The 27519-nt window shown below is 37.5% G+C and overlaps 1 protein-coding gene across 18 annotated transcripts in view; it reads right to left on the bottom strand.

Annotated features, from left to right (window-relative positions):
- Positions 1-27519, bottom strand: part of WAC (WW domain containing adaptor with coiled-coil) — a 90183-nt gene that overhangs the window by 26364 nt on the left and 36300 nt on the right. For 12 of the 18 annotated variants that reach the window (XM_043562252.1, XM_043562244.1, XM_043562240.1 and 9 more), the window contains exons 4-7: positions 11268-11374; positions 5458-5573; positions 4780-4892; positions 188-496 (exon numbers count right to left, since the gene is read on the bottom strand). In XM_043562252.1, the coding sequence (XP_043418187.1) occupies positions 188-496; positions 4780-4892; positions 5458-5573; positions 11268-11374 (645 nt within the window). The remainder of the gene's footprint in view (positions 1-187; positions 497-4779; positions 4893-5457; positions 5574-11267; positions 11375-27519) is intronic. The other 6 variants (XM_043562254.1, XM_043562256.1, XM_043562248.1 and 3 more) reach the window with 1 other exon arrangement.

Below are 27519 nucleotides of genomic sequence, written 5' to 3'. Positions count from 1 at the left end.
GTGCAAAAGCTTCATAATTAAAAATTAAAAGAAAAAGCTAAATATGGCTAACTCTAGACCTAAATCTATGCAGTAACATTCTAAAAGACTTTTAAAGAGTCTTATTCAAGCTAATGGAGATAATGTAATATAATCAAAAACTCAGAAACTATAGTTCAACGTGCATCATCTAGTAATAATGGCATACCTTTTCTTTCTGTTTTCTGTGCAGGGACAGAAGATGTGGGTGTAGGCAGTTTTGATAAAGTAGATGCTCCATTAGCATCAAATGATTTCTTTGGCTGGTGATCAGACTGTAGCGTAAATGGACTAGAAGGAAGAGTGCTTGGGGTAGCAGTTGGATGAACCACTGGTTTGATGGGGTGCTGTACTGGCGTAGAACTACTGTGAGTCTCTGCTCTTGGCAGTCTGTAGTCTCTGTCATTGTGTCTGCTTGTTTGAGACAAAATATTCTGTGGGAGCAAACTACTGGCATCACTGGAATGCTTGTCTTCCACTTTAGTTCACAGTTCGAAAAAAGAGATGTTGGAATGACGGAAGGGGGAAGAAAAAAGATTACGTTAGAATCCTGTCTTTAACATCAGCTAATTTAGCAACATACCTGTACTTGTATCTTGATATAAAACTGCAAGCCCAGTTAGTATCTGCAGTTTTACACTAGCATATATAAAAATCCGAATACTGAAAGAGAGAAATTTTAGCTCAATTGTAATTAAGCATTAATCTATACTCAGATTTCAAGTGGGCTACTAGTTTCGGGCGATTCTTTAGAACCACACCACAGTTCACACAAAACATGGAAAAAAATAAATATATGGAGTTATAACATTTTACTCAAATGAAAACCTTTTTAAATATTTTAAAATAGAAAAGGGAAATGGTCCATTCCTTTAAAATATGGACCACAGGTTCTAATAATTGAATTATCCACAGTGGTTCAACTGCAAAGGAATATTAGCTTTATTAGCCTGATTGTTCTGAATAGTAAAGTAGCTAACTAGTGGTCTCTAAAGTAGTTTGTGCTAGGGCTTAAATGACCTTATTTTGGGATGGCTGAATTTATGATGTACTGTGCTTTCAAAACATAAATCAGTTCATATTTTTAATAATGCTAATAATACCATTTAGTTATAAACTCAAGTTATAGATAATGCTATATGAAAATACAAAGCCTACATCTGGCAGCACAGTCAGAAAATTCTACTCGCTATTTACCAGTTCTATTAAAAACATCTCCTTCCGATTTAAAGTCACAAAAATATTTAAACCTCAGAAATATTCTACTTCCAAAAAAGAGTACAAGGAAAATTTCAACAATCATGATAACAAAATTTGGATTTATCAAAAATTCTGTAGCCAAAATTCTAATAGTCTAATTTATAACTAAAAAATTAAGCAGCTTTCAAGTAGAGAAACATCTTAAGATTCAAGCACATATGCAATAATATTACCAAAGGATGCCCTCCCTGTTGAATATTTTAGTTTTTTTCCAATTCATGGTTCCTCTGAGTCTAGAGATCAAGACAGTGCAAAGAAGGAAGTATACTGAAACTACAAGTCAGTTTCCAAATCTTCAGTGCACAACTCCCACGTGTTACACTCAACAAAATGTACTGGGTACTGCCAAAAAAACCTTCAGTTGTACGAAAACACAAAGTCTTTTGACTTAATAAATGAAATTCAATGTTATAAGTTACACATATATTAACCTTAGCAAAAAAAAAAAAAAAAAAAAAAAGAACACACAGATTGAGCTATCAGAGCAGAATACAAACATCTGTTGCATGATATTAACTCATCATTAAACCATCAACTTGCATGCAGCACACGAAACTTAAGAAATTTTGTTCTAGAATGTCTTCCTGGGAAGAATACCGCTACAATAGAAACTTTTCAGGACAGATAAAACAAATAACACCATGCCCAATTCCCCCTAATCATGTCACTTGATTACCAAGAACTTTTTTTTCCTGGACACCAACAAAAGTCCCTTTCAGTTCTGTATGGCTGGAGTCAAAGTACAACAAGCAAATGCATTCAGATGAAAATTAAAGCTGATACTTCTTCACTTGTAAGCTTTAGGGAAAAAAATGGCAGCAGGATTACAGGAGCTAAGGAAGTAGCAGCTGCAACAACTTTCTATTATTCACAACTCTAGACAAAACAGTTAACGCAATGACTCTGCTTGCACACCCCCCACAACAAAGACATTTGGCAAATGTCTGCAGACATTTTTGGTTGTCACGACTGGGGAGAGAGGAGGTGTGCTACTGGTATCCAGCAAGTAGAGGCCAGGCACAGTATACAGGTATGGAGGACGGCGTCCCACAACAAAGAATCTCCCAAGCCAAAATATCATCGGTGCTACTGTTGAGAAACCCCAAATTAAGGTTTCTCTAAGCACAGAGCAATCATTCTATGAGGCACAGATTAAAGACAATGAAAACCTAGCAGCAGTAATGTCAAATTAAAAATTTTATCCAGAAAGTTTTCAATGTCAAGTTCTGGATAACATTATTTGCTATAGTGCAAAAAACAAATCTATTTTCTACCTTGATGTCTTTACATATAAAACCTTTACATATAAAACCTTGCCCCGCCTCGCCCCACACATTTTATCGGCATTTATGAACTACAAAGCTTTAGGCCTTATCCTATATGAACACCAATGCACTGGACATATGGGAAAGTTGCCAACGTTTTTTGGATAGACCAAGTTAAGCACTGAAATGGCATAATGACTTCATTACTACCACACTTAAGTACAAATCAGTTGATCAATTAAGGAAAAATAAAAGGAGAAAGTCAAGGTTTTTCTCAAACATTACTTAAAACTGAAAAGGTGTGACTCATGACTGTATTTCAACACAAAGTCAGACCTACTGACTCATCATTTGCACTTCGAGGAATTTGGCTGAGGAAGTAATAATAGGAATCGCAGCACTGTTGACACTAGGAAAAGGCAAAAAACCACCTAAGTATCTTATTTATATATGAGGGCACAACCAAAAATGGAAAACCATGCAGCCAATTTAACACATATGGATTTATAAACTGACACAGAAACATTTCCTTGAAATACTACTGAACAAAAGATTAAAAGCAGTAACATATCATCCCATATATATACACACATATATATATATGTAGTTTTTATAAACATTTGTAAGCATATAGAAAAAAAGTATAACCCCAAATGTTCCTGGGCTGACGGAATTTAAAACTGACCCCTCTAATTTGTTAACAATAAACATGCCTCACTTGTGAAGTTATGGAAAAAAAGGAAAAAACTATTTCATCTTTGAAAGAAAAAGATGCACACAATTTAAAAACTGATTTTATTTCCTTAAAGGTGGTTTATTGAAAAGACAAAAAAATAACATTTTCACTTCTATCATTATTTGCATCAGGTCTTTAACTACTTCTCTCATGTACTCTACCTCAAGGGAGGAAAAGAGACTTAACTGATAAGAGTATTTTGGAAAGAATAAAGCAGACACACTACGCTCTGTTTTCCTATCCGGGAACCATGAGCCACTGAGAGGCCTGCCCCAATATCTTAATAAAGTTATTATTTTTACACCCACTTGCCACTCCTTCTCCATACCTCCTAATATCCCTTTTTCTGCAGTTTGTTCGGGAGGCCCATAAGCAGGGTGCTATTTTTTTTAACCTGGAAAGAAAAACCTTTATCTCATTTTTGATTGTTTGCCAGAAGTCAGTTACTTAAGGTAGTAAGTGAAATGGACCTAGAACCCAAGCCTTCTGTCTCAAAATACAATAGTTTTAATTTTACTTCAGTATTTTAAGTCATTGTTTTCTGAGAATTAAGTACAATTTCACGAATATAAAAAAATTAAATGTTCCAAGGAATGTAAATTAAACATTCAGTGCTGAAGAACTGTTAACTATCTGTTTCACTTTAAAGTTTTTCCCATCAAAAAATCAGCATCCTCTGCTGAGACCAAACACATCCCCTACATAAGTTACAGGAGGAAGATTCAAATGCTTAAGTCCAAGAATTTCCAGAACACATCTTTTTAAGATTCTTCTCAAAATTTCAAATTTGACAAAGAGCCTAAAAATTCTACAGTGGCATTTAAATTCTATTCCAGGCAAGGGAAGCCACTGGGAATAGACTACCACTAGTAAAAAGCTTCACATTCAAACTCAATTTGAATTAAGAAATAAAAGTATAGGACTCATACTGTCCCACTTAGACATAATCTGACCTCAAAAAATATTAAGGTATGCCCACATTATGGCGACATTATACAGATGTAGGATTATGACAAAATCAGTATCCAGCTATGAGGATAAAAAAGTTACTCCTTGAGAAACACAGAGCACCGATATTTGGATGTCACGATCTGTGTGTGGCCACAAATCAATAATTAGATGGAAACACTGAGTTTTGGAAGGGATTTCACTGTCCAGTTTAATAGGACACAATTCAGGAAAGGTGAAAAAACACAAAACTCCTGCCTTAAAAAGCAGTCAGTCCACATTATGAAATTTTATTTCTCACCAATTCAGCTGCATTATAGCAATTATGAGTAATGATGAATACATAGATGTACTATTCCTCTGTGCACCCTTTTTCTTTTCAGCAATCAAAATGGTGGAGGTTAAGGGGACAGATCTGACATAAAAGAAACCCTGTATGTTACTATTATTTTAGTTTACATATGTAAACAGTTATACATACAGAGATAAATACATGATCTATAGGAGTGAATCAAACATTATACTGTTGCAAAGACAATAATTAATACTTACTTCCACTGGCAAACCCACTAGTGGCTGTTGCTTGCATCACCTCCCTTCTGTAATCCCTATCTTTTGGGAAGCTATTAACTGCCATCTTGTTTGCTTCTTTTTGTCTCTGTTCTCTAAAAATAAAACATGGATAAACCCATAAAAATAATATCAAGTACAATGAGTTTACATGTGCCACTTCTCAACAAATGGTCAAAACAAAATGGTATATGGAAAATAAAAGAACTGAACACAGCCATACTATCAAGTGGTGTGGAAGATGAGAGAGACATAGCTAACAGAACATTAATGTTTCTCAGTGATGGCAATATTATAGCAATTATTTATATGCCATTAACCCTACAACCAAAACTCTCCAATATTAATTCTACATGTATGAAGGAAACATATTATCCTTTAAGAATTATAAAGATCTCTATTACAAATTATAAGACACATAAATATAGGATGATATAAAATTATAATTAAATACACTGTTTACAAAGTCCTTGGGGACAGCTGCTTATCTGTCCAAGTTATTTTTTTTATTTTAAGAGAAATTATAGAAAACACAATGGGCCAACTCCTATAACTAAAGAGGAGAACGAGGAGTTTCACTATAATAAATCTAAACTCAGAATGTTCTAAGATATTAACTTGTAGAATCAAGAAGAAATATTTTTCAATAAGAGCAAATACCTTTCAAGCCACTCTTTTGGTTTTTCCCATTGTGAAACTTCTGTTCGACAATTGTAGTAGTATTTTTTCCCAGAAGAGCTAATATGCTCAGACCAGTCATCTGCAGAATCATAAGGCTTAAAAATACATTTTTACAAGTTAGAAAATGTTAATGCTAATCAATCAATATCAAGAATGCCAAAGGTTTTCAAAGCATATATATGGAAAAAGACTATGAAACAAAGGGATCTTGATCTAGAATGTAATTCTCTGTATATATATCTTAGGAGACCTTGGTCTACTGAAAACCATCAAAAATAACAATAGAAAATCCTATAAAATTAAACAGATTACATTAGATTAGGCACAGAATAAGAAATGCAAAATTAACACATCTTGACTGTATTTCTACATTACATTACATTAGTAATGTAGCATTACTTTTTGTAGCATTACAAAAAGTTCCCCATTATTGTAATTTTAATTGCTGAAATCCAGTCACACGGCAGCGGGAGGGAGGGTGTTTTAGAAAACCCACTCAACTGACTGATTTGATGACAGGACAGTGCAGCAGTTCTAAACTCATTATGGCACAACAGTACTCACATACTGTAAGAGAGAACATCCTGCCTATATTAACTTACTTAGTGGAAAAAAAGGGCACAAAATTAAAAAAAAAATGTAAACACAGCTTTGTGCTATAAATTTGTGTCACCTTCAAAATCCATGAGATGGGCCAAGTGTTAGCTAAACCTTGTCTAATACACAGGGTCAGCAGCATCACTCATTTCCCTGTAACAAAAACCAGCCTTTCAAAAATTCTCACATTCTCTAGGTATTTTATAGATACTGTTAAATTATAAAGAAATTAGAAAAGTCTGAAAGGAAGCCCCATTTCCATGGAACTGATCTCAAAAAGTATGAAGTCTAAGTGCCTGCACTGGCCCCAGGAAATCGGATAGGTTTCCAAGTGTACTTCTAGATGAAGTTGACTATTTTCTCAAAGGAGCTTTGAGATCAAAATGAAACAATGTCTTACTTTGGTAGTCCACACTACTTCTGGGCTCACCGGTGTAAAGTGAACAATTTTAAAGCTTGAGGAACAAACTCTCATGCCCTGCTTTAATTTCACCAAGTAGGAAATAAGCCTAGAGAACTTACAAGTTGTCCATAGGTCACAAAACTAATTGTGACAGAAAAAAGGGTCAACACCTGTTTCTGGATGCCCATTATTTCCACCAAATCAACTCCAATTCTAAATAGGTCACAATAATTTTGAGGGTAGATGAAAAAATATTGCAGATTCTGCCACATTTATGTTCTTGGGAGTATGCTCCCCAAAAATGAAGCTACTGGAAATCACCCATGTGCCTCCAAACTTCTGATACCAGTGGAAAGTTAACTCTCAATCCTTCTAGTTTTCAGAAATAGCCTACAAGTACCAAGCTGCAGGAACCCAACCATGGGAGATTGAATGCAGAGCAGATGTGAAGTTCTAGGTATCTTCTATTAAGACAAGCGTTAAAGAGATAATTCGATTCTATTTTTTTGTTTTATAGTTATTTTTCATAAAAACATTACATACGCTAACATATAAAGGGTTTACAATTGACCAATTTAAAAATTATTTTTCATATTTATCAAGTTTTAATTTTTAATACGGCAAATACTGATAGAAGATAAACAAAGGCTCTCAAAACTCATGAATGTAGAAAGATCTTGAGAAAGAATGAAAACAACTGCACTTAACGAATAGTACTAAACAGTTAGCACTCCATAGGCACCATCTGTCCTCCAATTCAAAATGTCTTTTACCTCTTATGCAAACACTGCTTTTCTCTTTTTAAAAAAGCATATCCCTTTCTACTGTCTTTCTTGGAATACAGAATCCCACTACTTCTTCCCCAAGTGAGACCATGGGAAAGAAATGGTTAATCTTGGAATTAACCTACGAATGGTTATTAAGGAACAGTTCACTGAACAACAACATCGAAGATGGCATTTACTGTAACAAAAGAATTTCATGGAGTCCTAAGAATTCTCTGATAAATTTCTAATTTTTAAAAAATTAAGCTGTGGGGCGCCTGGGTGGCTTGGTCGGTTAAGCATCCGACTTCGGCTCAGGTCATGATCCCACGGTCCGTGAGTTCGAGCCCCGCGTTGGGCTCTGTGCTGACAGCTCAGAGCCTGGAGCCTGTTTCGGATTCTGTGTCTCCCTCTCTCTCTGCCCCTCCCCTGTTCATGCTCTGTCTCTCTCTGTCTCAAAAATAAATAAAAACGTTAAAAAAAAAAAAATTTTTTTTTAAATTAAGCTGAGTATCTTTGGGCAAGGCTGATTACAGAAACTAGATCTTGAGGGCCTCGAACTGAAAAGCTCCAAAATATGCAGAAGATACTTAAGCCATAACAGTAGAGCTGATATATAAATGCAAAGTCATCTAGGACTGAATTCAAACTAGGACTGAATCCCTAGCAAATCAAAATTGGTGGACAGGCAGAAGGGAAGGTACCAATTATGTATTTAAATGGGAATAATTTTTTTTTCTAAATGAAGCAATTTAGAGGCCTCTTAAAAATCACAAATACGCATAACTAATCTAAAATAATCTACATGAGGTAAATCCTATTATGATTTAGATTAGGGAGGAGGACGCATTCAAAAAGCTTTTCCTAGTTACCATGGGCTCGGTTCTGTGTTAAACCACAATAAGTGTTCATCATCACAGGACATGTGAGCATCTTAATCTAATACTGAAAAAATAAGACAACTTCAATTTGATTTTCAACAGTTTATAAATATAAATCACCCAACAATAAAATGTCTTTGTAGATAACTAAGATTTTCAAAGACAGATTTAAAACGTGAAAACTTCGAAGAGAAAAAAGAACTACTTTTTTAAAAAGTTATTCCATATTGTGTTGACCTAAGTTACCTAATATTCATCTTTTCTTCCATTATGAAAATATTAAACACTAATTTTATGTTTTATTTTCTACTCAAAAACTTCCATTAGAAGTGATTTGAAGAGAAAGTCAGTTTACAGCTAAGTAACATGCAGAAGTTTCAAAAGCTAACTTCTCAGGTAAGATTAAATTTATACTTTATAAAACATGTGTCATGCCCACTGGGTACATTATAATAAAAAAGACACCTGCTTGGAGATTAATTATATACCTATAGTTGAAATTTACCAAAAGGGAAATCCTGATTCTGAAAACACGTAACACTTAATTCATTCCATTTCAGTACAGTCTTCAGCATCCACCCACATAATGAAATCCCCTAACATGATTTGGGTTGATGAAACTTCTCTGATTGCTCATTGTCATCTTGGAAATCAAAATAACCAGAATTAGTTTTCCTTGAATAAAGATTCTGTTTAAACTAATGTCCACATGGCCTGCCACTGTAACTGTCAGCAAATACCAAATCAGAATTGTGAGTGATAAATGGAACTTTAGGTTATTGCTTGTTACTTTGTAAATTAATGGAGCCATTTTCCACAAAAAAGATTCATCCTAAAATCCTGACTATACACCTTAATGGAAATGACTCCTCACAAGTAGTTTGGTAAACACCGGTTAAGGTTTACCAAGCTGTTGTCTCAGTCTCAACACCACACTCCTACTAAATTTTTTTTTTAATGTTTGTTTATTTTTGACAGAGACAGAGCATGAGCGGGCGAGGGGCAGAGAGAGAGGGAGACACAGAATCCGAAGCAGGCTCCAGGCTCCGAGCTGTCAGCACAGAGCCTGACGCAGGGCTCGAACTCACAAGCTGTGAGATCATGACCTGAGCTGAAGTCGGATGCTCAACCGACTGAGCCACCCAGGCACCCCAACACCAACACTTCTATGCTGTTCTGTGATACTGCGAATTACATTCTATTTAGTCACCTGGCTTCCCGTTAGATTCTGCCAACAGTAGGCACTGGAACAGGACTGAAAGGCAGGAGAAAGGAGAAGCCTAGCAGCCACAGCTGGCTCCAGTTTCTGGCTCTCTGCTGTCTGAAACCAGAACTAGCTTCATACCACTGAGGTTCTAACCAGATCTCTGCAGGACTCCTCCTCTAAACTACTAGGTTCTAATAACCACAACGTCTTCTTACTGTACTCTGGCCCTAATGGTGATTACTATAGATGCAATAGCTGAATGTTCCTTTTTGTTTCTTCAGTCCTCAAAAGCATGCAGTATCTGCTTAATCCTATATATAAAATTCTTTGCACTATTAAATTTTCTGTGCTGAAATATCCAGTATTGTTTTGTTCTCCTACCTGGACCCTGACTGATACAATATTTAAAACCATTCTAAATCTACCTTTATGAAAATACTACCATTTATGTTTCGAGTTTCGGCAGAAATGTACTATCCACACTGCTTCAACAAGGGACAAGAAATAATCCCAAGCACCTTTCAATGCTGATTAAGTCATGATGATCACCAAAGCAAAATCTGTTGGATTCAACCTCCACTTCTATAGTCTTCTAGTTGTTCTTTCCTTCCTAGATTTTCCAAGGTACTACCGGATAGAATTTTTTAAATTGCAAGTATGAGGTTACTTCACCAATTCTATGCTTCAATAGCTCTCCACTGCCTTTCTATAAAATTCATATTCCTTGGTAAGATATATTATTTTTTTGTGATCTGGCTCCCACTCACGTCTGTAACCTGAACTCTTGCCATTCTTTCACACTACCAAATCCTTGCCGTTCTCCAAATACACTGGGCTATCTCACACTTCACTGTCTTTGTAGATGCTGTTCCCTTTGCATAGCACACAAATTCCAGACCTCTTCAACTGGCTAAATTCTATTCAATCTGCTCAGAAGTGTTACTTGTACTTTAATATCTTACTCTCATCCAAGCTGGGAGTTCTCCTTCTGAGTGCTCCCAAAGCAACTTTAACTCACACTGTTTAAAAAAAATTTTTTTAAGGTTTATTCATTTCTCAGAGACAGAGAGAGACAGACTGTGAGCAGGGGAGGGGCAGAGAGAGAGGGAGACACAGAATCCAAAGCAGGCTCCAGGCTCTGAGCTGTCCACACAGAGCCTGATGCGGGGCCTGAACTCACAGACTGCGAGATCACGACCTGAGCCGAAGTTGGACGCCCAACCGACTGAGCCACCCAGGTACCCCTAACGCACACTGTTTTAACTGTTCACTCTTCAGCTTTCACCACAGGTCCAAAAGTTCCTTTTAGGATGGGCCACATTTTCTTAGTACTATATAGCTACAACCTAGCATATGCTTGGCAACTTTTGTAAAATGGACTTGTTACAACTTTCATTTGAACCCTAACTTTAAAAAATGCAAGCTGAGTTATTACTTCAGTTTAGAAATATCTAAAATTCCTGACTTAAATTCTCTTGAGGACAGGAATCTTTGCATCACTAGTGTTTAGTACAGTGTGTAACACAGGAGGTGCTCTTAACAGATGTTGTAAGATGTGTACATATTATAGAAGGAGAACAAGCTCAAGTTAAACCACTTTAGGTAACTATAGAAGTTTCATAATCTACAGATCTTTATATCTCAGATATTGCAACGGTAGATTTTGCTCTGTACAGTAAAAAAGTGAAGAAATATCAAAGTGGTGTCTCCCAAGTATTCTCAATTCTACTAAAAGGTAAGCTCATTACTTCAAATACATTTTTAAAAAGGTCAACATTTACTTAAAAAAAAAAAAAAAGACATTAGATTTAACAACAACAACAACAACAACAACAACAGACTTGGTTGAAGGGGTGGAGAGTGGAGGTGGGTAGGGCAATAAATGAAACAAACAGAAAAAACCCAAAAACCAAAAGTGAGCATGTTTATATACTTACTGTGTCTGAAGTTTTGCTTGGATTATTGCTTGGATTAGAAGAATGTGAATTTGAACTATGAAGAGCACTGTGGTTGTGTGAATTTTCTTGTGGAGAGTAACTGGTCCCTTAAAAGAAATAAAGAGCAAAGTGAATTATAAATCGTATTTCATGTTTAATTTCAACTGGTTTCTACCATACTACAGATCACCGTGTAACCCTAAATCATTTTACATAAGCATCAGGAATATATACATATTCATACTTCTTGCAATATTAAGCATTTGTGAGCCAACTAAAGATGTGGCTTGAAGAGCATGTATCTTACATGGCTGACAGCCTAAGGAAAAATGTTAACTATATTTAGATGAGCAAAACCTAATCTATATCATTTCTGGCAACTTGTTTTTGTTTTTTTTTTTTTTAAATAAGTTATATTAGGGAAAGACAGACACACAACCACACATAAAGAAAAAAGTCACAAAATTCAAGTGATACACAACTAAAAGTCACAAATATCCAATATGTTTTTGCAATTATTTTTAAATTTCTTTTTAAAAATATTTTTGAACATTTACGTATTACTGAGAGAGAGAGTACACGCACAAGTGGAGGGAGGGGCAGAGAGAGGGAGAAGCAGGCTTCACACTGTGAGCACAGAGCCTGATGTGGGGATGTAGGGCTCAAATTCATGAACCGCAAGATCATGACCTGAGCCGAAATCAAGAGTCAGATGCTTAACTGACAAGCCACCCAGGCGCCCCTATTTTTCAATTTCTTAAATAGCTCCTACAACTTTATTTTAAAGAGTTCTCCCAATTTTTTAACTAAAACAATATCAAGAAAACTAAATCTTAGGGAAAGTACTTCCCTTTCAAGATGGTGAAATGTTATCAAGTCCCCTAATAACAGGACCAACTCTACCTAAGAATGGTTTTTAAAGTAATTCATAAGTTTTATGAATAAACCACACATCTCAGAGACTATCAGAGATGATAAGTGTGCACAGTCTTTAAAAAAAAAAAAAAAAAAAAAAAAGAGGGGGCACCGGGGTGGCTCAGTCGGTTAAGCGTCCAACTTCGGCTCAGGTTATGATCTCACGAGTCATGAGTTCTAGCCCTGCGTTGGGCTCTGTGCTGACAGCTCAGAGCCTGGAAGTGCTTCGGATTCTGTGTCTCCCCCTCTCTCTCTCACTCTCAAAAATAAATAGTAAAAAAAAACAAAAAAACAAACAAATTTTAAAGCCAAGGTATAAAAACATAGACTTGTAAAAACGCTGGTAAGGATATGAAAAGGTTCATCATAAAAGTCTAATTGCTAGTATTTCAAATTTCATTCCACATGTTTATTTTTCATCAACAAGGTACCATAATTCAACTTTTTAAAAAAAAAAAAAAAAGAAAAACAACTACGCTGTCAATGGTATGGAGGGTACCCTATAATGAACAAAAAAGTGGGAAGAGTAATTTAAATGGATGACTGGTCTAGGAATTAGCACTTAGAACCAGAGTTGTTATTAGTAGAAATAATTAAGAATTAACTATATCAGCAGAGGAAACTAGGTGGATAAGAAAGTGAACTGGGGACAGAAGGGGACTATAAAGTTTTAAGATACCCAAGTGGAAGTGGTCAGCAGATCTACACAGAACCAGGAATTCAGAAGGGGATCTGGAAGTCTCCTCCATTAGAAGTGAAAGGTAGGAGACTCTAACTTTACCTTGCATGATAATATAAACAAGCACTATAAGCTTGGAATGAAGTAAGAATATGGCAAGAGTAAAGGCAATGACCAACACTTAACCTTGGATAAGGGCCAGTTTGCAAGGGATGCCAGAAGCAGATCCAAAGACCCAAAAAAGCTAGTCAAGTGACAAAAGGGGGTTACTTAAGAACCTGGCAAAACGGAGGTGGTATAACAGGAAATTTCTCAACAAGGCTACTGCTTGATGACTTCTTCATCTACTTGTTTTTAATTTTTTTCTTGCTGTATGGAATGTGTTTATATAAAACACCCTAAACTTTAATACAGTTGGCTAAACATTCTTCAATAAACAACGTAAAACACAATCAAGATGAAATCAGTGAAGATTAATTCAGTGTGCAGAAAAGTTATCAGAGCCAGGCTAAGACTGCTATCCTTAGAAAAGCCCACTTACACAGTTGGCCTTTGGCTCACATGTGGGAACCTAGATTTCTGGAGAGTTCCCACAACAGCTGACAGTTGCTCACTGGCTCTAAGCTGTTTGTGCATGCAATATGGTTTATGCTTAACATATGCTTTCCTATTGGGAATCCAGATTTTTGGTACGTGCTAGGGAGAGGTGCCTATGTAACGACAAGCCAAATCCAATAAAATCTTGGGTACTAATTCTCTAATAAGCCTCCCGTGTAGTCAACATTTCACATGTATTGTTACAATTCACTGCTGAAGGAACGAAGAAGTATGTCTTGTCTGCCTCTACTGGAAGAAGACTCTTGGAGGCTCACACCTGGTCTCCTCCAGGCTTTACTCTGCATACCTTTTCCCTTAGCTGACTACTATGCTTTGTATCTTTTCACAATAATAGGTCATAGCCAGGGTAGTAATTACACACTGGGTCCTGTGAGCCTCTTAGACAATCACCAAGTCCCAACACACTCAAGTTACAAAGAAAAGGCAATACTCCCAGGTTTTTAAGAAAATCAGATCTATGCCAAAATTTGCACTCTTTAGAACGCTTATTTTAAAGTCAGGTTTACAAATAAAAAGCAGAATAATACACACTTGGAATGTCATATTTATACATCCCTAGTAGAGTTGAGATTCCCATTGAAATTTCCAAAGATATGTTGAAAATAAAGAAAATCAAGGCTAATTTTAAAGACTGAAAAGAATCCTAGAATAATCCTTTAAGAAGCCTGTGTTAGATGCCCTGACATTTACTTGTATATATTCTTAAGCAAGACAATCTATGCTTAAATCTATGAAATAAAGACCCAAATTAAAGATCTGTTGAGAAGACATGATAAGTGAAGTACTCTATAAACGTAAGGTATATTTGGAGTGCCTGCGTGGCTCAGCTGGTTAAGCATCTGACTTGGTTTCAGCTCAGGTCAGGATCTCACAGTTTCATGGGTTTTGTGAATGCGGGCCCTGTCTGGCTCCACGGTGACAGCGCTGAGCCTGCTTGGGATGCTCTCTCTCACCCTGTCTCTGTCCCTCCCCCACCTGTGCTATCTCAGTCTCTCTCAAAATAAACAAACTTCAAAAAAATAAACATAAGGTATATTAGGAATGAGGTCTACTGACTGAGCCTCCCATGAGGTTAAAATCCACGAATCTACTCCGCTTTAATGTTATTCTTACTATCAACAAAAATTCAAAAATTGACAACCACCCAATTAGCTAAGCTCTCGCCTCTGAAGAAACAGTGTACTTTCCACAAGTCTGACACAGATGGTATCAGAGAGCTTTGAGGCCTGGTGTATGTGTTTTCAGAGGGCATAACATAATCGTCAAAAACGCCAAGTACAGAGGCACACCAGTCTAAGACTTTAGAGAGAAGAGAAAACTGAATCAGCTGTTAAGAGAGAAGGCACTTTCAGAGACAGGAGCTTTTTCAACAGGGATTAGAGTCTACATCCTGTGAAACAGATTTATCTAGACCACTTAGCAAAACAACTGAAACTTAGAAGTGAGAAGATTAAGACACAGATATTTTAGTAAGAGACTAAAAATAAACTGACATTCTTAAACAGAATTCAAAACTAAGTAAAAGAGGTTTTTATAAAAAGCATGATATGATATGGTAGGCAATAAATCCGTACATTCTAGCCAGAAGGGTGTGCTTAAGAACTTAAGGCAGGGCAGATTTGCTTCTGAATAACATGATTATATTAAGTTAAAACTAACTCTCTGTAATAAAAGCTACAATTTATATTATCTTCTAATGCAGTTTTGGGGGGTATGCCATTTGAGTCTTCATTTCTCCATGTAGTTCTTTCCAAACTGAAGTAACACCCAAGTAGAAAAGTATAGTGATGATACACACCCAGCATCAGAGTTAATGGTGATGGTGGTTATGATTTTCAGAGCTACATTTGCCATACCTATACAAAAAGTGCTACATCACAAAATTTCTTCTAAATCTTTTATCTTAAAAATTCACATGAGTTTTTGTATACTGCCCCACAATGAGTTTGTGTGTTTCAGAGTAAGAACACGAGTTTTCCGTTGTTTTTTAATGTGTATTTGTTTTTGAAAGACAGCGAGCGAGCAAGCAAGCAGGGAAGGTACACAGAAAGGGAGACAGAGGATGCGATGTCGGCTCCACACTGACAGCAGAGAGCCCAATGCAGGGTTTGAACGCATGAACCAAGCTGAAGTCGGACACTCAACCGACAGAGCCACCTAGGTTCCCCAGAACACAAATTTTTATTAGTAGGTTGCAGAGTCTAAGACTGAGAGAAAAAATAAGTGACTTGTGGATGGCAATATATCCAAAGATGCATAAAACTTGAACTCAGAATTTTAATACTATGTCCAGTGACTATTCAAGTGCACAAAGGAAGATTATATGCTGGTGAGGAAAAAAATGCGTATACACATAGACACACTTATATATATAATAATTAATATAATATATAAATATATATATAAAGCTGGTTAAAAGTCTCATGGATGCTGTCTGGCCCAGGAAAATAATAGCAGCAAAAGCTGTTTATATGGTCTGGTACCCTTTATGGTCTCTGTATATTTAAAAACAAATTTTTGGGGTGCCTGGGTGGCGCAGTCGGTAAAGCATCCGACTTCAGCCAGGTCACGATCTCGCAGCCCGTGAGTTCGAGCCCCGCGTCAGGCTCTGGGCTGATGGCTCAGAGCCTGGAGCCTGTTTCGGATTCTGTGTCTCCCTCTCTCTCTGCCCCTCCCCCGTTCATGCTCTGTCTCTCTCTGTCCCAAAAATAAATAAACGTTGAAAAAAAAATTAAAAACAAACAAAAAAAAAAACCCAATTTTTTTTTAATGTTTATTTATTTTTGAGAGAGACAGAGTGTGAATGGAGGAGGGGCAGAGAGAGAGGGGGAGACACAGAATCTGAAGCAGGCTCCAGGCTCTGAACTGACAGCACAGAGCCCGATGAGGGGCTCGAACTCACCATCAGTGAGATCATGACCTGAGCTGAAGTCAGATACTTAACCAACCGAGCCACCCAGGCTCCCCAATGCTCTCTGTATATTACCAAAAAAGGGCTCACTATTTAAAAAATCTGAGAAAGGCAGTATTTATGGATAAGCAGGATAAAATCAACTTTAAATGATAGCGTAAAAAATTTAAAGTGCAGACTGGTGAAGCAAGTCTTAAAGACCTCTAAGAAAAGGATATTACTGAGATTTAGGTTTAAAGGTAGGGTGGGGAGTGGAATAAAGGGGTTATAGGTCTATGTTTAACCAAAGGCAGAAATGAAACAGAGATGTACTAACATGATTAGATGCTAATGTCAGACTAGAATCCAGGTATCAGCAAAATACAACCTGCTGGATGTAAGTTTTCATCAATAGTTTTATCAGAACACAGTGAGAGCCAACCATTTAAGTATTACCTATGGCTACTGTTTCTCTTTTAATTGTAACAATGACCGTGAGACCTACAATACTAAAATATTGCTAGATTGGGCGTTAATCTAAGATAAAGTAGGGGAGCCTGCGTAGAGGAAAAACAGCAGGTATAAACTTCTATATGATCAAACAAGGCTGGGAAATGCAACCAGCTGTTCAAAAAGTGAAACAACAGTTTTCATTCTACTCAGGGATAAATATCACAGCATTTGTATCCTTATTCAGAACAACCGTTATCAGATCCTCAGACTTAGACAAATAACTGGAATGGGTAAGGTATACCTAGAATGCTAAAGTCAAGATTTCAACCACCCTAAACTGCTATTCAAACTAATAAAAGCAGATAGTAAGTATGCCTGAATAAGGTTCAGCAGATCTCAAACTTTAGTATATTAAAAAAATATAGATTTCAAGGTTGAATGTCACAAAGATTCGGATTCATGGTATATGGGATGAGAACCCCAAGACATAAATTTTTCATAAGAGGGTTTTAATATGGTCAGTATCCGGGCCACACTTTTATTTTAAATGCTCTACTGTCTTCCACTGTCTTCAGTCTTCCTTTGAACAGTTCAAAGAAAGAGGCCACAAACAGTTAAAAATAAGGAGATTTTTACAAGGAAAGCCACACCTATAATGAGTAATTTTACCATAACATGACAAATATTTTCCTGAAAAACCTTAAATTCTGCAAACTCACACTAAAAATAAGTCTTATGGGAAAAACAGAATAAGAGCAAATCACTCAAAATTATGCAACTTTATTACAACCAGAGCATAAACAAAAACTTGAATAGCACAGGCAAGCAGCTCAGCACGGTTGTAGCTTGTTTCAGGGGTATTAAAAACGCAAAAAAAATTAGGAAAGAAATGCAGCTTGCTGAGGCTGAGAACAGAGAAGTGAAGTTCTGAGCATTGAGGCTACAATTAAAATGGACAGAGAAGAAAGTGCAACTTGCCACAGACAGGGAGCCATGAAGGCTGGGGGAGTAGACTTGACTTTAGGGGTCTTGCCTGTGCAGCAGCTGGTTGAGGGCTTTATCCTTTCTATTTGAAGGTAATAACCTACTCCTGCTATTCTGATTCTCCCTGCCTAGAAAAAAAAATTTCACATATGAATGAACACAGTTTCAGTTTATACTGATGTCATTCTCCAATTTACTACTTGTACACGAGCTCAATGGTGGTGGAAAAGCAAAATGTAGCTAATCAGACTATGTTTCTCGGTGAGGGCGGAAATGAATAAGATAATGTGTCGACAACAGGCTTGCACTGGACAGTCCCCTGTAGTTGAGTTACTCCTTCGGGATCTGTGTTATACAAGTGATAGTTCACTAGGCCACACACAGCTGTTGAGCACTTGAAATGTGGCTACTCTAAAATGAAATCTGCTGTATGTACAAAACACACACTGGATTCAAAGACTCAATACAAAAAGAATATAAAATAGCACAATTAATATTTTCATATGGATTACATAATGACCTGTTTTCGATATGTTGGGTTAAATAGTATATATGATTAAAATTAACGTCAGATGTTGGCTGGAAGAATAAAACTGCATACATGGCTCACTGGACAGCACTGTTCTAGATGAAGGTACCCACTGACAATTAGTGAAAGAGGGCCAGAGATGCCTAGTGTACAGAGGCCATTTCTCAAAGATCTGTCCCATCTAAAAAATTAGCTTATAATTAGCTAAGCCTAGAACCTAATTCTGCTTAACACAATATGCAAATTTTTCTAGAAATTTAGATTGTACTGTACAGTACTTAGTTCTGTTTCAAACTCTTACCAAGATGCTCACCACTTTGAAAAACTTCATCATCATCAACGTCATACAATATACCTGCTGTTGTATCTATCACAAACAAATGATATTAAAGAGATTCCTTTGTTAAGATTAAGGACCAAAAATTAAACTAGCAGAGATAGGGGCGCCTGGGTGGCGCAGTCGGTTAAGCGTCCGACTTCAGCCAGGTCACGATCTCGCAGTCCGGGAGTTCGAGCCCCGCGTCAGGCTCTGGGCTGATGGCTCAGAGCCTGGAGCCTGTTTCCGATTCTGTGTCTCCCTCTCTCTCTGCCCCTCCCCCGTTCATGCTCTGTCTCTCTCTGTCCCAAAAATAAATAAACGTTGAAAAAAAAAATTTTTTTAAACTAGCAGAGATAAATGAAAGATGCAGCTTTCACTGAATTTCATTAATAAAGCTTGTTTTAAAAGCAGTACTGCTATCCTTTATGTTTATCCCAAATGAATATGCTACCTATTTTTCTGCAGTGATACAAACTACTTTGTGAAAAGTATGTATTACATACTTCCTTTAGAACTACCCACATCTTTCTACTCTAACATGTGTAGGTAACATATTATTTATATTTACCTACAGTCTAGAAATGGAATTTTACAACATATTTTAAGGGAAGGTGTACATGCAAAAGAACAAAGTTGCGTTGTACCCCAATGTTTATAGCAGCACTTTCAACAATAGCCAAATTATGGAAAGAGCCTAAATGTCCATCAACTGATGAATGGATAAAGAAATTGTGGTTTATGTACACAATGGAGTACTACGTGGCAATGAGAAAAGAATGAAATATGGCCTTTTGTAGCAACGTGGATGGACTGGAGAGTATTATGCTAAGTGAAGTAAGTCATACAGAGAAAGACAGATACCATATATTTTCACTCTTATGTGGATCCTGAGAAACTTACCAGAAGACCATGGGCGAGGGGAAGAAAAAAAAAAAAAAGTTAGAGGGAGGGAGCCAAAACATAAGAGACTCTTAAAAACTGAGAACAAACTGAGGGTTGATGGAGGGTGGGAGGGAGGGAAGGGTGAGTGATGGGTGTTGAGGAGGGCACCTGTTGGGATGAACACTGGGTGTTGTATGGAAACCAATTTGACAATAAATTTCATATTAAAAAAAAAAAAAGAACTACCCACATCTTTCTTACTCTAACGTGTAGGTAACATATTTATATTTACCTACAGACTAGAAATGGAATTTTACAACATATTTTAAGGGAAGGTGTACATGCAAAAGAATAAAGTTGAGTTGGACTCCTTCCTCACCCCATACATACATTATACACTATACATACATATAATACAAAATGAATCACAGACCTAAATGTAAGAGATGAAACTAAAACTGTTATAAGTAAATATAAGCTCAAATCATCACCAAAAGTACAAGTGAAAAAAGAAAAAATATAAATTAAACTCTGCCAAAATTGAAAACTTTTGTGCTTCAAAGGACACCATCAAGGAAGTAAAAAGTCAATCCACAGAATGGGAGAACATATTTGCAAATCATATATATGCAAAGGACATTTACCTAGATCTACTAGTAGGAACTCTTACAACTCAATAAAAGACAAACAGTACTTTATTTAAACTTTTTTTTAAACATTTATTATTGAGAGAGAGAGACAGAGCATGAGCATGGGAGGGGCGGAGAGAGAGGGAGACACAGAATTTGAAGCAGGCTCCAGGCTCTGAGCTGTCAGCACAGAGCCCGACGCAGGTGGGGCTCAAACCCACCAACCACGAGATCATGACCTGAGCCGAAGTCGGACGCTTAACTGACTGAGCCACCCAGGCGCCCCCAAAGCAACTTAGTATTTTATATTTTCAACACCAGTGTGTATGAGGATTTTGGTTTCTCTACATCCTCCTCAACACTTGTCCATCTTTTTTGACTATAGCTATCCTCATGGATGTGAAGTGGTGTTTCATTGCAGCTTTGCTTTGCATTTCCCTAATAGCTAATGTTGGTGAGCATCTTTTCATGTGCTTTTTGGTCATTTGTATGTCTTTGGAGAAATGTTTGTTACCTTTTAGTCATTTAAAAAGTACTGTTTGGGGACGCCTGGGTGGCTCAGTCGGTTAAGCGTCCGACTTCGGCTCAGGTCATGATCTCGTGGTCCGTGAGTTCGAGCCCCGCGTCGGGCTCTGGGCTGATGGCTCAGAGCCTGGAGCCTGCTTCCGATTCTGTGTCTCCCTCTCTCTCTGCCCCTCCCCCGTTCATGCTCTGTCTCTCTCTGTCTCAAAAATAAATAAAAAACATTAAAAAAAAAAAATACTAAGTTGCTTTGGAAAACAGTCTGGCATTTCCTTAAAAGGTTAAACACAGAACTATATGACCCAGTAATTCTACTTCTAGGTATATATCCAAGAGAAATGAAAACATGTGTCCACAAATGTTCAGAGTCCATAACAGCCAAAAGATAGGAACAAACCCAGGGCGCCTGGGTGGCTCAGTCGGTTAAGCCTCCAATTTCAGTCAGGTCATGCTCTCATAGTTCTTGAGTTCAAGCCCTGTATCGGGCTCACTGCTGACAGCTCAGAGCCTGGAGCCTGCTTCAGATTCTGTGTCTCCCTCTCTCTCTGCCCCTCCCATGCTTGTGCACTGTCTGTCTCTCTCAAAAATAAAACAAAAGAAGATAGGAACAAACAAGATGTCTACTTGATTGACAAATAAGATACAGAATATTATCCGATAATAAAAATGAACAAGTACTGCCATAACGTGTAACATGGATGAACTGAAAATGTTATGCTAAATCCAAGAAGCCAGTCACAAAAGACTGTACCTTGTAGGATTCCACTAGGATGAAACATCCACAATCGGCACATCTATAGAGACATAAAGGCTGCCTAAGACTGGGGGCAAGGTGAAAGCTACAGGGTTTCTTTTTGGGTAGTAACATTGTTCTAAAATGGGTGGTGATGATGGCTGCACAACTGGGAGTATACTAAAAACCACTGAACTGCACCCTTTAAATTAGTCAACTGTACAGGAGGTGGATTACACACCAATAAAACTTACCAAAAAAAAAAAAAAAAGAAAAAGAAAAAAAACCTGCCGTAACTTAAATGTGACTTTGACTTGTCTAGCTTAAACAGAAACCCTTAATTCATCATTTCTTAAACTCTAATTCTATGAGATGCTTTGAATACAAAATGTCACATGGTCATGTACATCTGGAAAAAGTTGTATATGATATTCTCTCATAGAAAACTTAAATGTACTTTAAAGGATCTAAGAATTACTGAAGTAAAGAAACTTTAAGCTGGGTAGGTGGGGGGGAGGGAATTAAGTACTGACACATGACACATCATACGTGATCCATGAAAACACTATGTTAAGTGAAAGAGGCCAGTCACAAAAGACCACATGTAATCCATTTATATGAAACGTCCACAACAGAAAAATCTCTCCGGACAGAAAGCAGATCAGTGGTTGGGGAGTGGGCAGGGAGGGGAAGAAATGGGGAGTGACTGCTACTGGTGGGGTGGTAGTGGTGGTGGTGGTGGCTATTGTGTGGTATGCGAATTATACCTCAATTTTTTTTTAACGTTTATTCATCTTTTGATAAAGAGACAGAGCATGAGTCGGGGAGGGGCAGAGAGAGAGACACAGAATCCGAAGCAAGCTCCAGGCTCTGAACTGACAGCACAGAGCCCGACACGGGGCTCAAACTCATGGACCGTGAGATCATGACCTGAGCTGAAGTTGGATGCTCAACCGACTCAGCCACCCAGGTGCCCCTATACCTCAATTTTTAAAAAGACATTTAAAATTGAGAACCACGTGGGGAAAACAGCACTCAAGCAGGTAAATATGGGCTTCAGTCCAGACTTTGCCTCTGCCTTACTAAATAAAAGTGAGGAGGTCACCCACCTTCTACAATTATCTTCACTTGTCAAATAAGATACTGGCTGGACAGTGTGCAGAATTACTTCTACTTGTTTAGAAAAACTATCAACACAGGACTCTGGACTCTTCAATGATCTCAAGCACTTAATTCAGTACGACACAGAGCAAACAGCAAGACAGGGCTGATGTAGAACTAATCTTGAAGTAAGGATCTCTTCATTCTTATGAATTCCAGTAGAAATTCACTGGGTTCACTGTAATATTCAAACTGCTCTCCCACTTTCATTCTGGTCTCCATTTGAAAACAGTCTCTACAGAGCAGTTGAAGTAATCTTTCAAGCCTGTATCTTCAATCATGACAGGTGTCTTGAATTTTAATGGTTACAGTGGGAAGCCATTCAACTTCTCTGGCCCTACTTACCCTTCCAGCCTTATTCTGCAGCACTAACCACACCTTGCTCTCTACACCTGAGCTATCCTGGCCACTTTCAAGTTTTTGAATACATGCCCAGTTCTTTCCTACCCTAGATCCTTCATACATTCTATCTCACCTCTATCTCCCATTCTTTATCTGCTTATCTCTTGGTCATCCATTTCTTCGGTCTCAGCTTAAAAGCCACATCCTTAGAAATGCCCTTCCTAATCCTCCAACCTAAAACAAGCCCCCTCTCATAGCACATAACTCTCTCCTTAACAGCTATTTGTATGGAGTGTAATTAGATTACAACTCACATTGTTCTGTTTTCTTGTATTTATATTAACTATGTGGCTCGCCAAAGTAAGGAACGCATTCCTTTGAAAGAGAAAAGAATATAGCATAGGTTAGCATGAAAAAAATTGAGTTTTAGGAAACTTACCAAATTATCCTAAGATTCTGAATAGGTGGGTAGGAGACAATGTAGTTGGAAACTATCCTTTCCCAAGCTGATGCCTTTAGAGAGAGTACAGCAAACAAGGCGAAAGAGAGGCAGGTCCTGTCATGCCTATGTGTCTCCAAGTAATTTTACCTCCTGACTATAATCAATTGAGCAAAGTAATCAGTTTCAACTTTGGAAGCCTCATGGTATTCTTCCATCTAGAAATGGTTGCAAAATGAAAACAAAGGAATCCTCAAGTATGTGCTACACTCTCATATGTTTCACACACTTGTAACTCTCAGTTTATATTAAGATAATAAAGGAAATTACAAAGATCATCTAACAAAAGATTTAACTGGATAAAATGAAACGAAGAATAAACTTCAGTGAAGAAAAACAATATGAGAAATGGCGTAAGGAAAGCACAGGATGACAAGGGTTCAGAGAATAACGATTCCCACTAAAATTAGTGGGATAGGAACATAAACTTTCTATAGATGAGCTAAAAGGGGTGTAAAGCTAAATTAAGAAAAAACTACTGAAGGACCTTGGAAGCCAAACTAAGGGAAAAACAGAGTTTCTCTCTCAAACAAGGAACTCTCAAAATATTAAGAACTGTTACTTGCTTTTGAGTATTTTCCCCCCAATGCTTTTGAACAGTACTAGATACACCATGAAAAAAGGACAGAGTATTTATCTTTAAGAATAACACAAAAGATTAAAGAAGAAAATTCTTTCAAAGAAATAGTTGCCTAGTATTTTCCCAACTTTAAGCCACCGAATTCTTTCCTTACATGGCTTGCTGCTCTTCCTGCAAATGTCAATTCACAAGTTACCCCCTAAAAGAGCCTTTACCTGACCACCTCCTGTCACATTCCATTACCATGTCAAATCACTATTTCCTTTATAGCACAGACCACAATATGAAATTATCCTGTTTGTCTATTTCATATTGTCTGTCTCTTCTACTAGGAGAGAAAAGCTCCCTGAACACAGGGACTTTGCCTGTCATGTCACAGCTAGAATACCTGTAACAGCGCTTGGGTCTGTCAGTAGACTAAAATAAAACAAATGCACGAATGGAAGCCCAATATGTACAGCAGGATACTCTCTTATTGTGATGGGAGTATGAGGGGTTGAAGACATGCTCAGTCCCATCCTTGGAACCTCTAGCCTCCGTACAGTATCATTTAAAAAGTAATGACACAGAATCCTGAATGGCTCAGTCAGTTAAGCATCCAACTTCGGCCCAGGTCATGATCTCACAGTTCATGAGTTCAAGCCCCGCGACAGGATCTGGCTGACAGCTCAGAGCCTGGAGCCTGCTTCGGATTCTGTCTCCCTCACTCTCTGCCCCTTCCCGGCTCACACTTTGTCTCTCTCTCTCTTAAAAATAAATAAAACAAACAAAAGGAATGATACAGATAAATTCTATATATTAGCTATCAAAAAGCTGGGTAGTAGTAACAAATCCTGTGGGTTATATATAAGTATATAAACTTCACTTGTTAAATGTAACTAATATGACACAGCAAAAAAGTGTTAAGATGACCTTCACTACCTGCCAACACCCACTAAAACTGTATAATTAGTACATGTTAGTAAAAAATTATTCTACCCTCCTCCCTGTACACCATTATATTAATTGGAAAAGTGCTTTCCCAAAATTATGAGGTACTAAAAGAAAAAGGCAGCACGTTACAGAAGAGTAACCTCAAAGAAAACATTGGGTTTTCCCTTACAGGTAGAACTTTTTTTTTAAGTTAGGATATCTCTCTTTTAAAAGTTTATTGGGGCGCCTGGGTGGCTCAGTCGGTTAAGCGTCCGACTTCAGCTCAGGTCACGATCTCACGGTCCGTGAGTTCGAGCCCTGCGTCGGGCTCTGGGCTGATGATGGCCCAGAGCCTGGAGCCTGCTTCCGATTCTGTGTCTCCCTCTCTCTCTGACCCTCCCCCGTTCATGCTGTCTCTGTCTCAAAAATAAATAAACGTTAAAAAAAAAAAAAGTTAAAAAAAAAATAAAAGTTTATTATTTATTTTGAGACAGAGTGAAAGAGCATGTTGCACAGGGGAGGGGCAGGGAGACAGAGAATCCCAAGCAGGCTCGAGACTGTCTGTGCAGAGCCCGATGCAGGGTGCAAACTCACGAACCGGTAGATGACTGGGCCAAGACCAAGAGTCATGGCTTAACCGACTGAGCCACCCAGGAGCCCAGGTAAGACATTTTTAATATTGCTCTTCCATGGCTCCTAGTGGAGACGCATAAACAGACAGCATTTATTCCAAAACTCCCATCGGTTTCTGCTGCTAAGCCATCCTGCTTTTGCGTTGAGACAGGGCTGAAGTTTTACATACAGCTACTAGTAATGTAACATTGGACACTGTGTCTAGGTGTTCTCCAACTGTGAAATGGGTGTCTATTAAAGGGAAAAGTAAACACTGACACATTGCCTAAACCAGTTTTATAAACATAGATGCAAATGCTGCTTACTATGAGGTATTTTAAAAATAAAAACAGAAGCTCAAAAATTAGAAGAGGAGAAGCTCAACAGATCACATTTGCTGATAATGTTTAACCGACGTATCCATTTTATGGCAACATTTTTTGGATAAATATTACAGATCTCTTCACTCTCCCTTCAGTCTCATCGTTCCATCTCTCACCCCCTTCCCTGTCCAATAACAGCTCTAGCCAGACTTAGATTACAGAGGTTGATTTAGGAACTGTTTCAAGCTTTCAAGGAAAAAGAATTCCTATAATGTATCATGTGTTCCAGAAACAGACTCAATCATAAAAGAAACCCATTACAGAATTCTAACAAAGACAACAAGAACCATAGGGCGTTACAGAGTTAGAATTCACAACTATATATGCACCTCAGGCCAGGAAAGCACAATATCTGAATATCGAACTTGCATGAATATAAATCTTGAATGCCGATTTTTAAAAACAGATTGAGAGGGGCATCTGGGTGGCTCAGCCGGTTAAGCGTCCGACTTCAACTCAGGTCACGATCTCGCAGTCTGTGAGTTCGAGCCCCATGTCAGGCTCTAGGCTGATGGCTCAGAGCCTGGAGCCTGCTTGGGATTCTGTGTCTCCCTCTCTCTCTGACCCTCCCCCGTTCATGCTCTGTCTCTCTCAAAAATAAATAAACGTTAAAAAAAAACAAAACAGATTGAGAGAGCATTTGATAAATTTCAAACAGACTTTTAACAACAAATTACCAACTGTAGGAATAGGTAGTTTCCTTAGTATGAAGAAGATAAACTTCAAGAAGGGATGATCTTTATACATAATGATCATTTATCACCAAGTAATACGTTTTAATACCAAGAACATTCCCAATCAAGCCTTTTTTCTTTTTTACTTTTTTTTAAATTGCAATAACTTATCTGAAACAGGTATTAATACTAACTATACTCATAATCTTAAAAAAAAAAAATCAGGAAAAATAACTCTATCCTCTTAGATTTTTTTCCTACATGTACATATAATACCCAAACACAGAAGCATACTACTTATTTAATGTGTGGATTTTCCCCTAAATATCCAGAAACACTTTCACTCAATAAAAAAGTGGTTCTACATCACTGTTTCTAATGACAACATTATACTCCACATAGCATGCAAATATCCTAATACCCAATCAGAGAAATATTTGTGTCTTCTAGTGACCACTTACCTAGGTGTCAGAATTCCCAACCCATACAAAAATGGAGTTAGCAATACCTTAACACTGAAAAGAACCATGAAGAGTCATCTTAAGAGACTACTTCCAAATTGATTTTAAAAGCCTGTAATTCTATGATTCAAATGATAAATATATTTCAACAATTAAATGATTTATGTAGCACAAAAACTTGGTAATGAAAATTACATTGAAGGCAGACTTTCAGAAGGATGACCACATGAACAAGTTTCTATATTTGCCCTCTATAAAACCTATCAAAATCAGGGGGTGGGGGAGGGGGGAACAGAAAATTTAATCAAATCCAACAATGGAATGGTCACAACCCAACAAACTGGCACTGACAGATGGTTTCAAGAGAAAATTAAAATCAAATCCATATTCAGTACAGAAAAGTGCTAAAGACCAATACCCAGTTCCTCTAAAGTCTGTTAGGATATATTTTGAAAACTACAGCAGGCAGAAGAGC

The sequence above is a fragment of the Prionailurus bengalensis genome, chromosome B4, assembly GCF_016509475.1.
Source record: "Prionailurus bengalensis isolate Pbe53 chromosome B4, Fcat_Pben_1.1_paternal_pri, whole genome shotgun sequence".
Taxonomy (NCBI): Eukaryota; Metazoa; Chordata; class Mammalia; order Carnivora; family Felidae; genus Prionailurus; species Prionailurus bengalensis.
The sequence above is the reverse complement of the archived record's forward strand: the minus strand, read 5'-3'. Positions and strand labels throughout refer to the sequence as shown.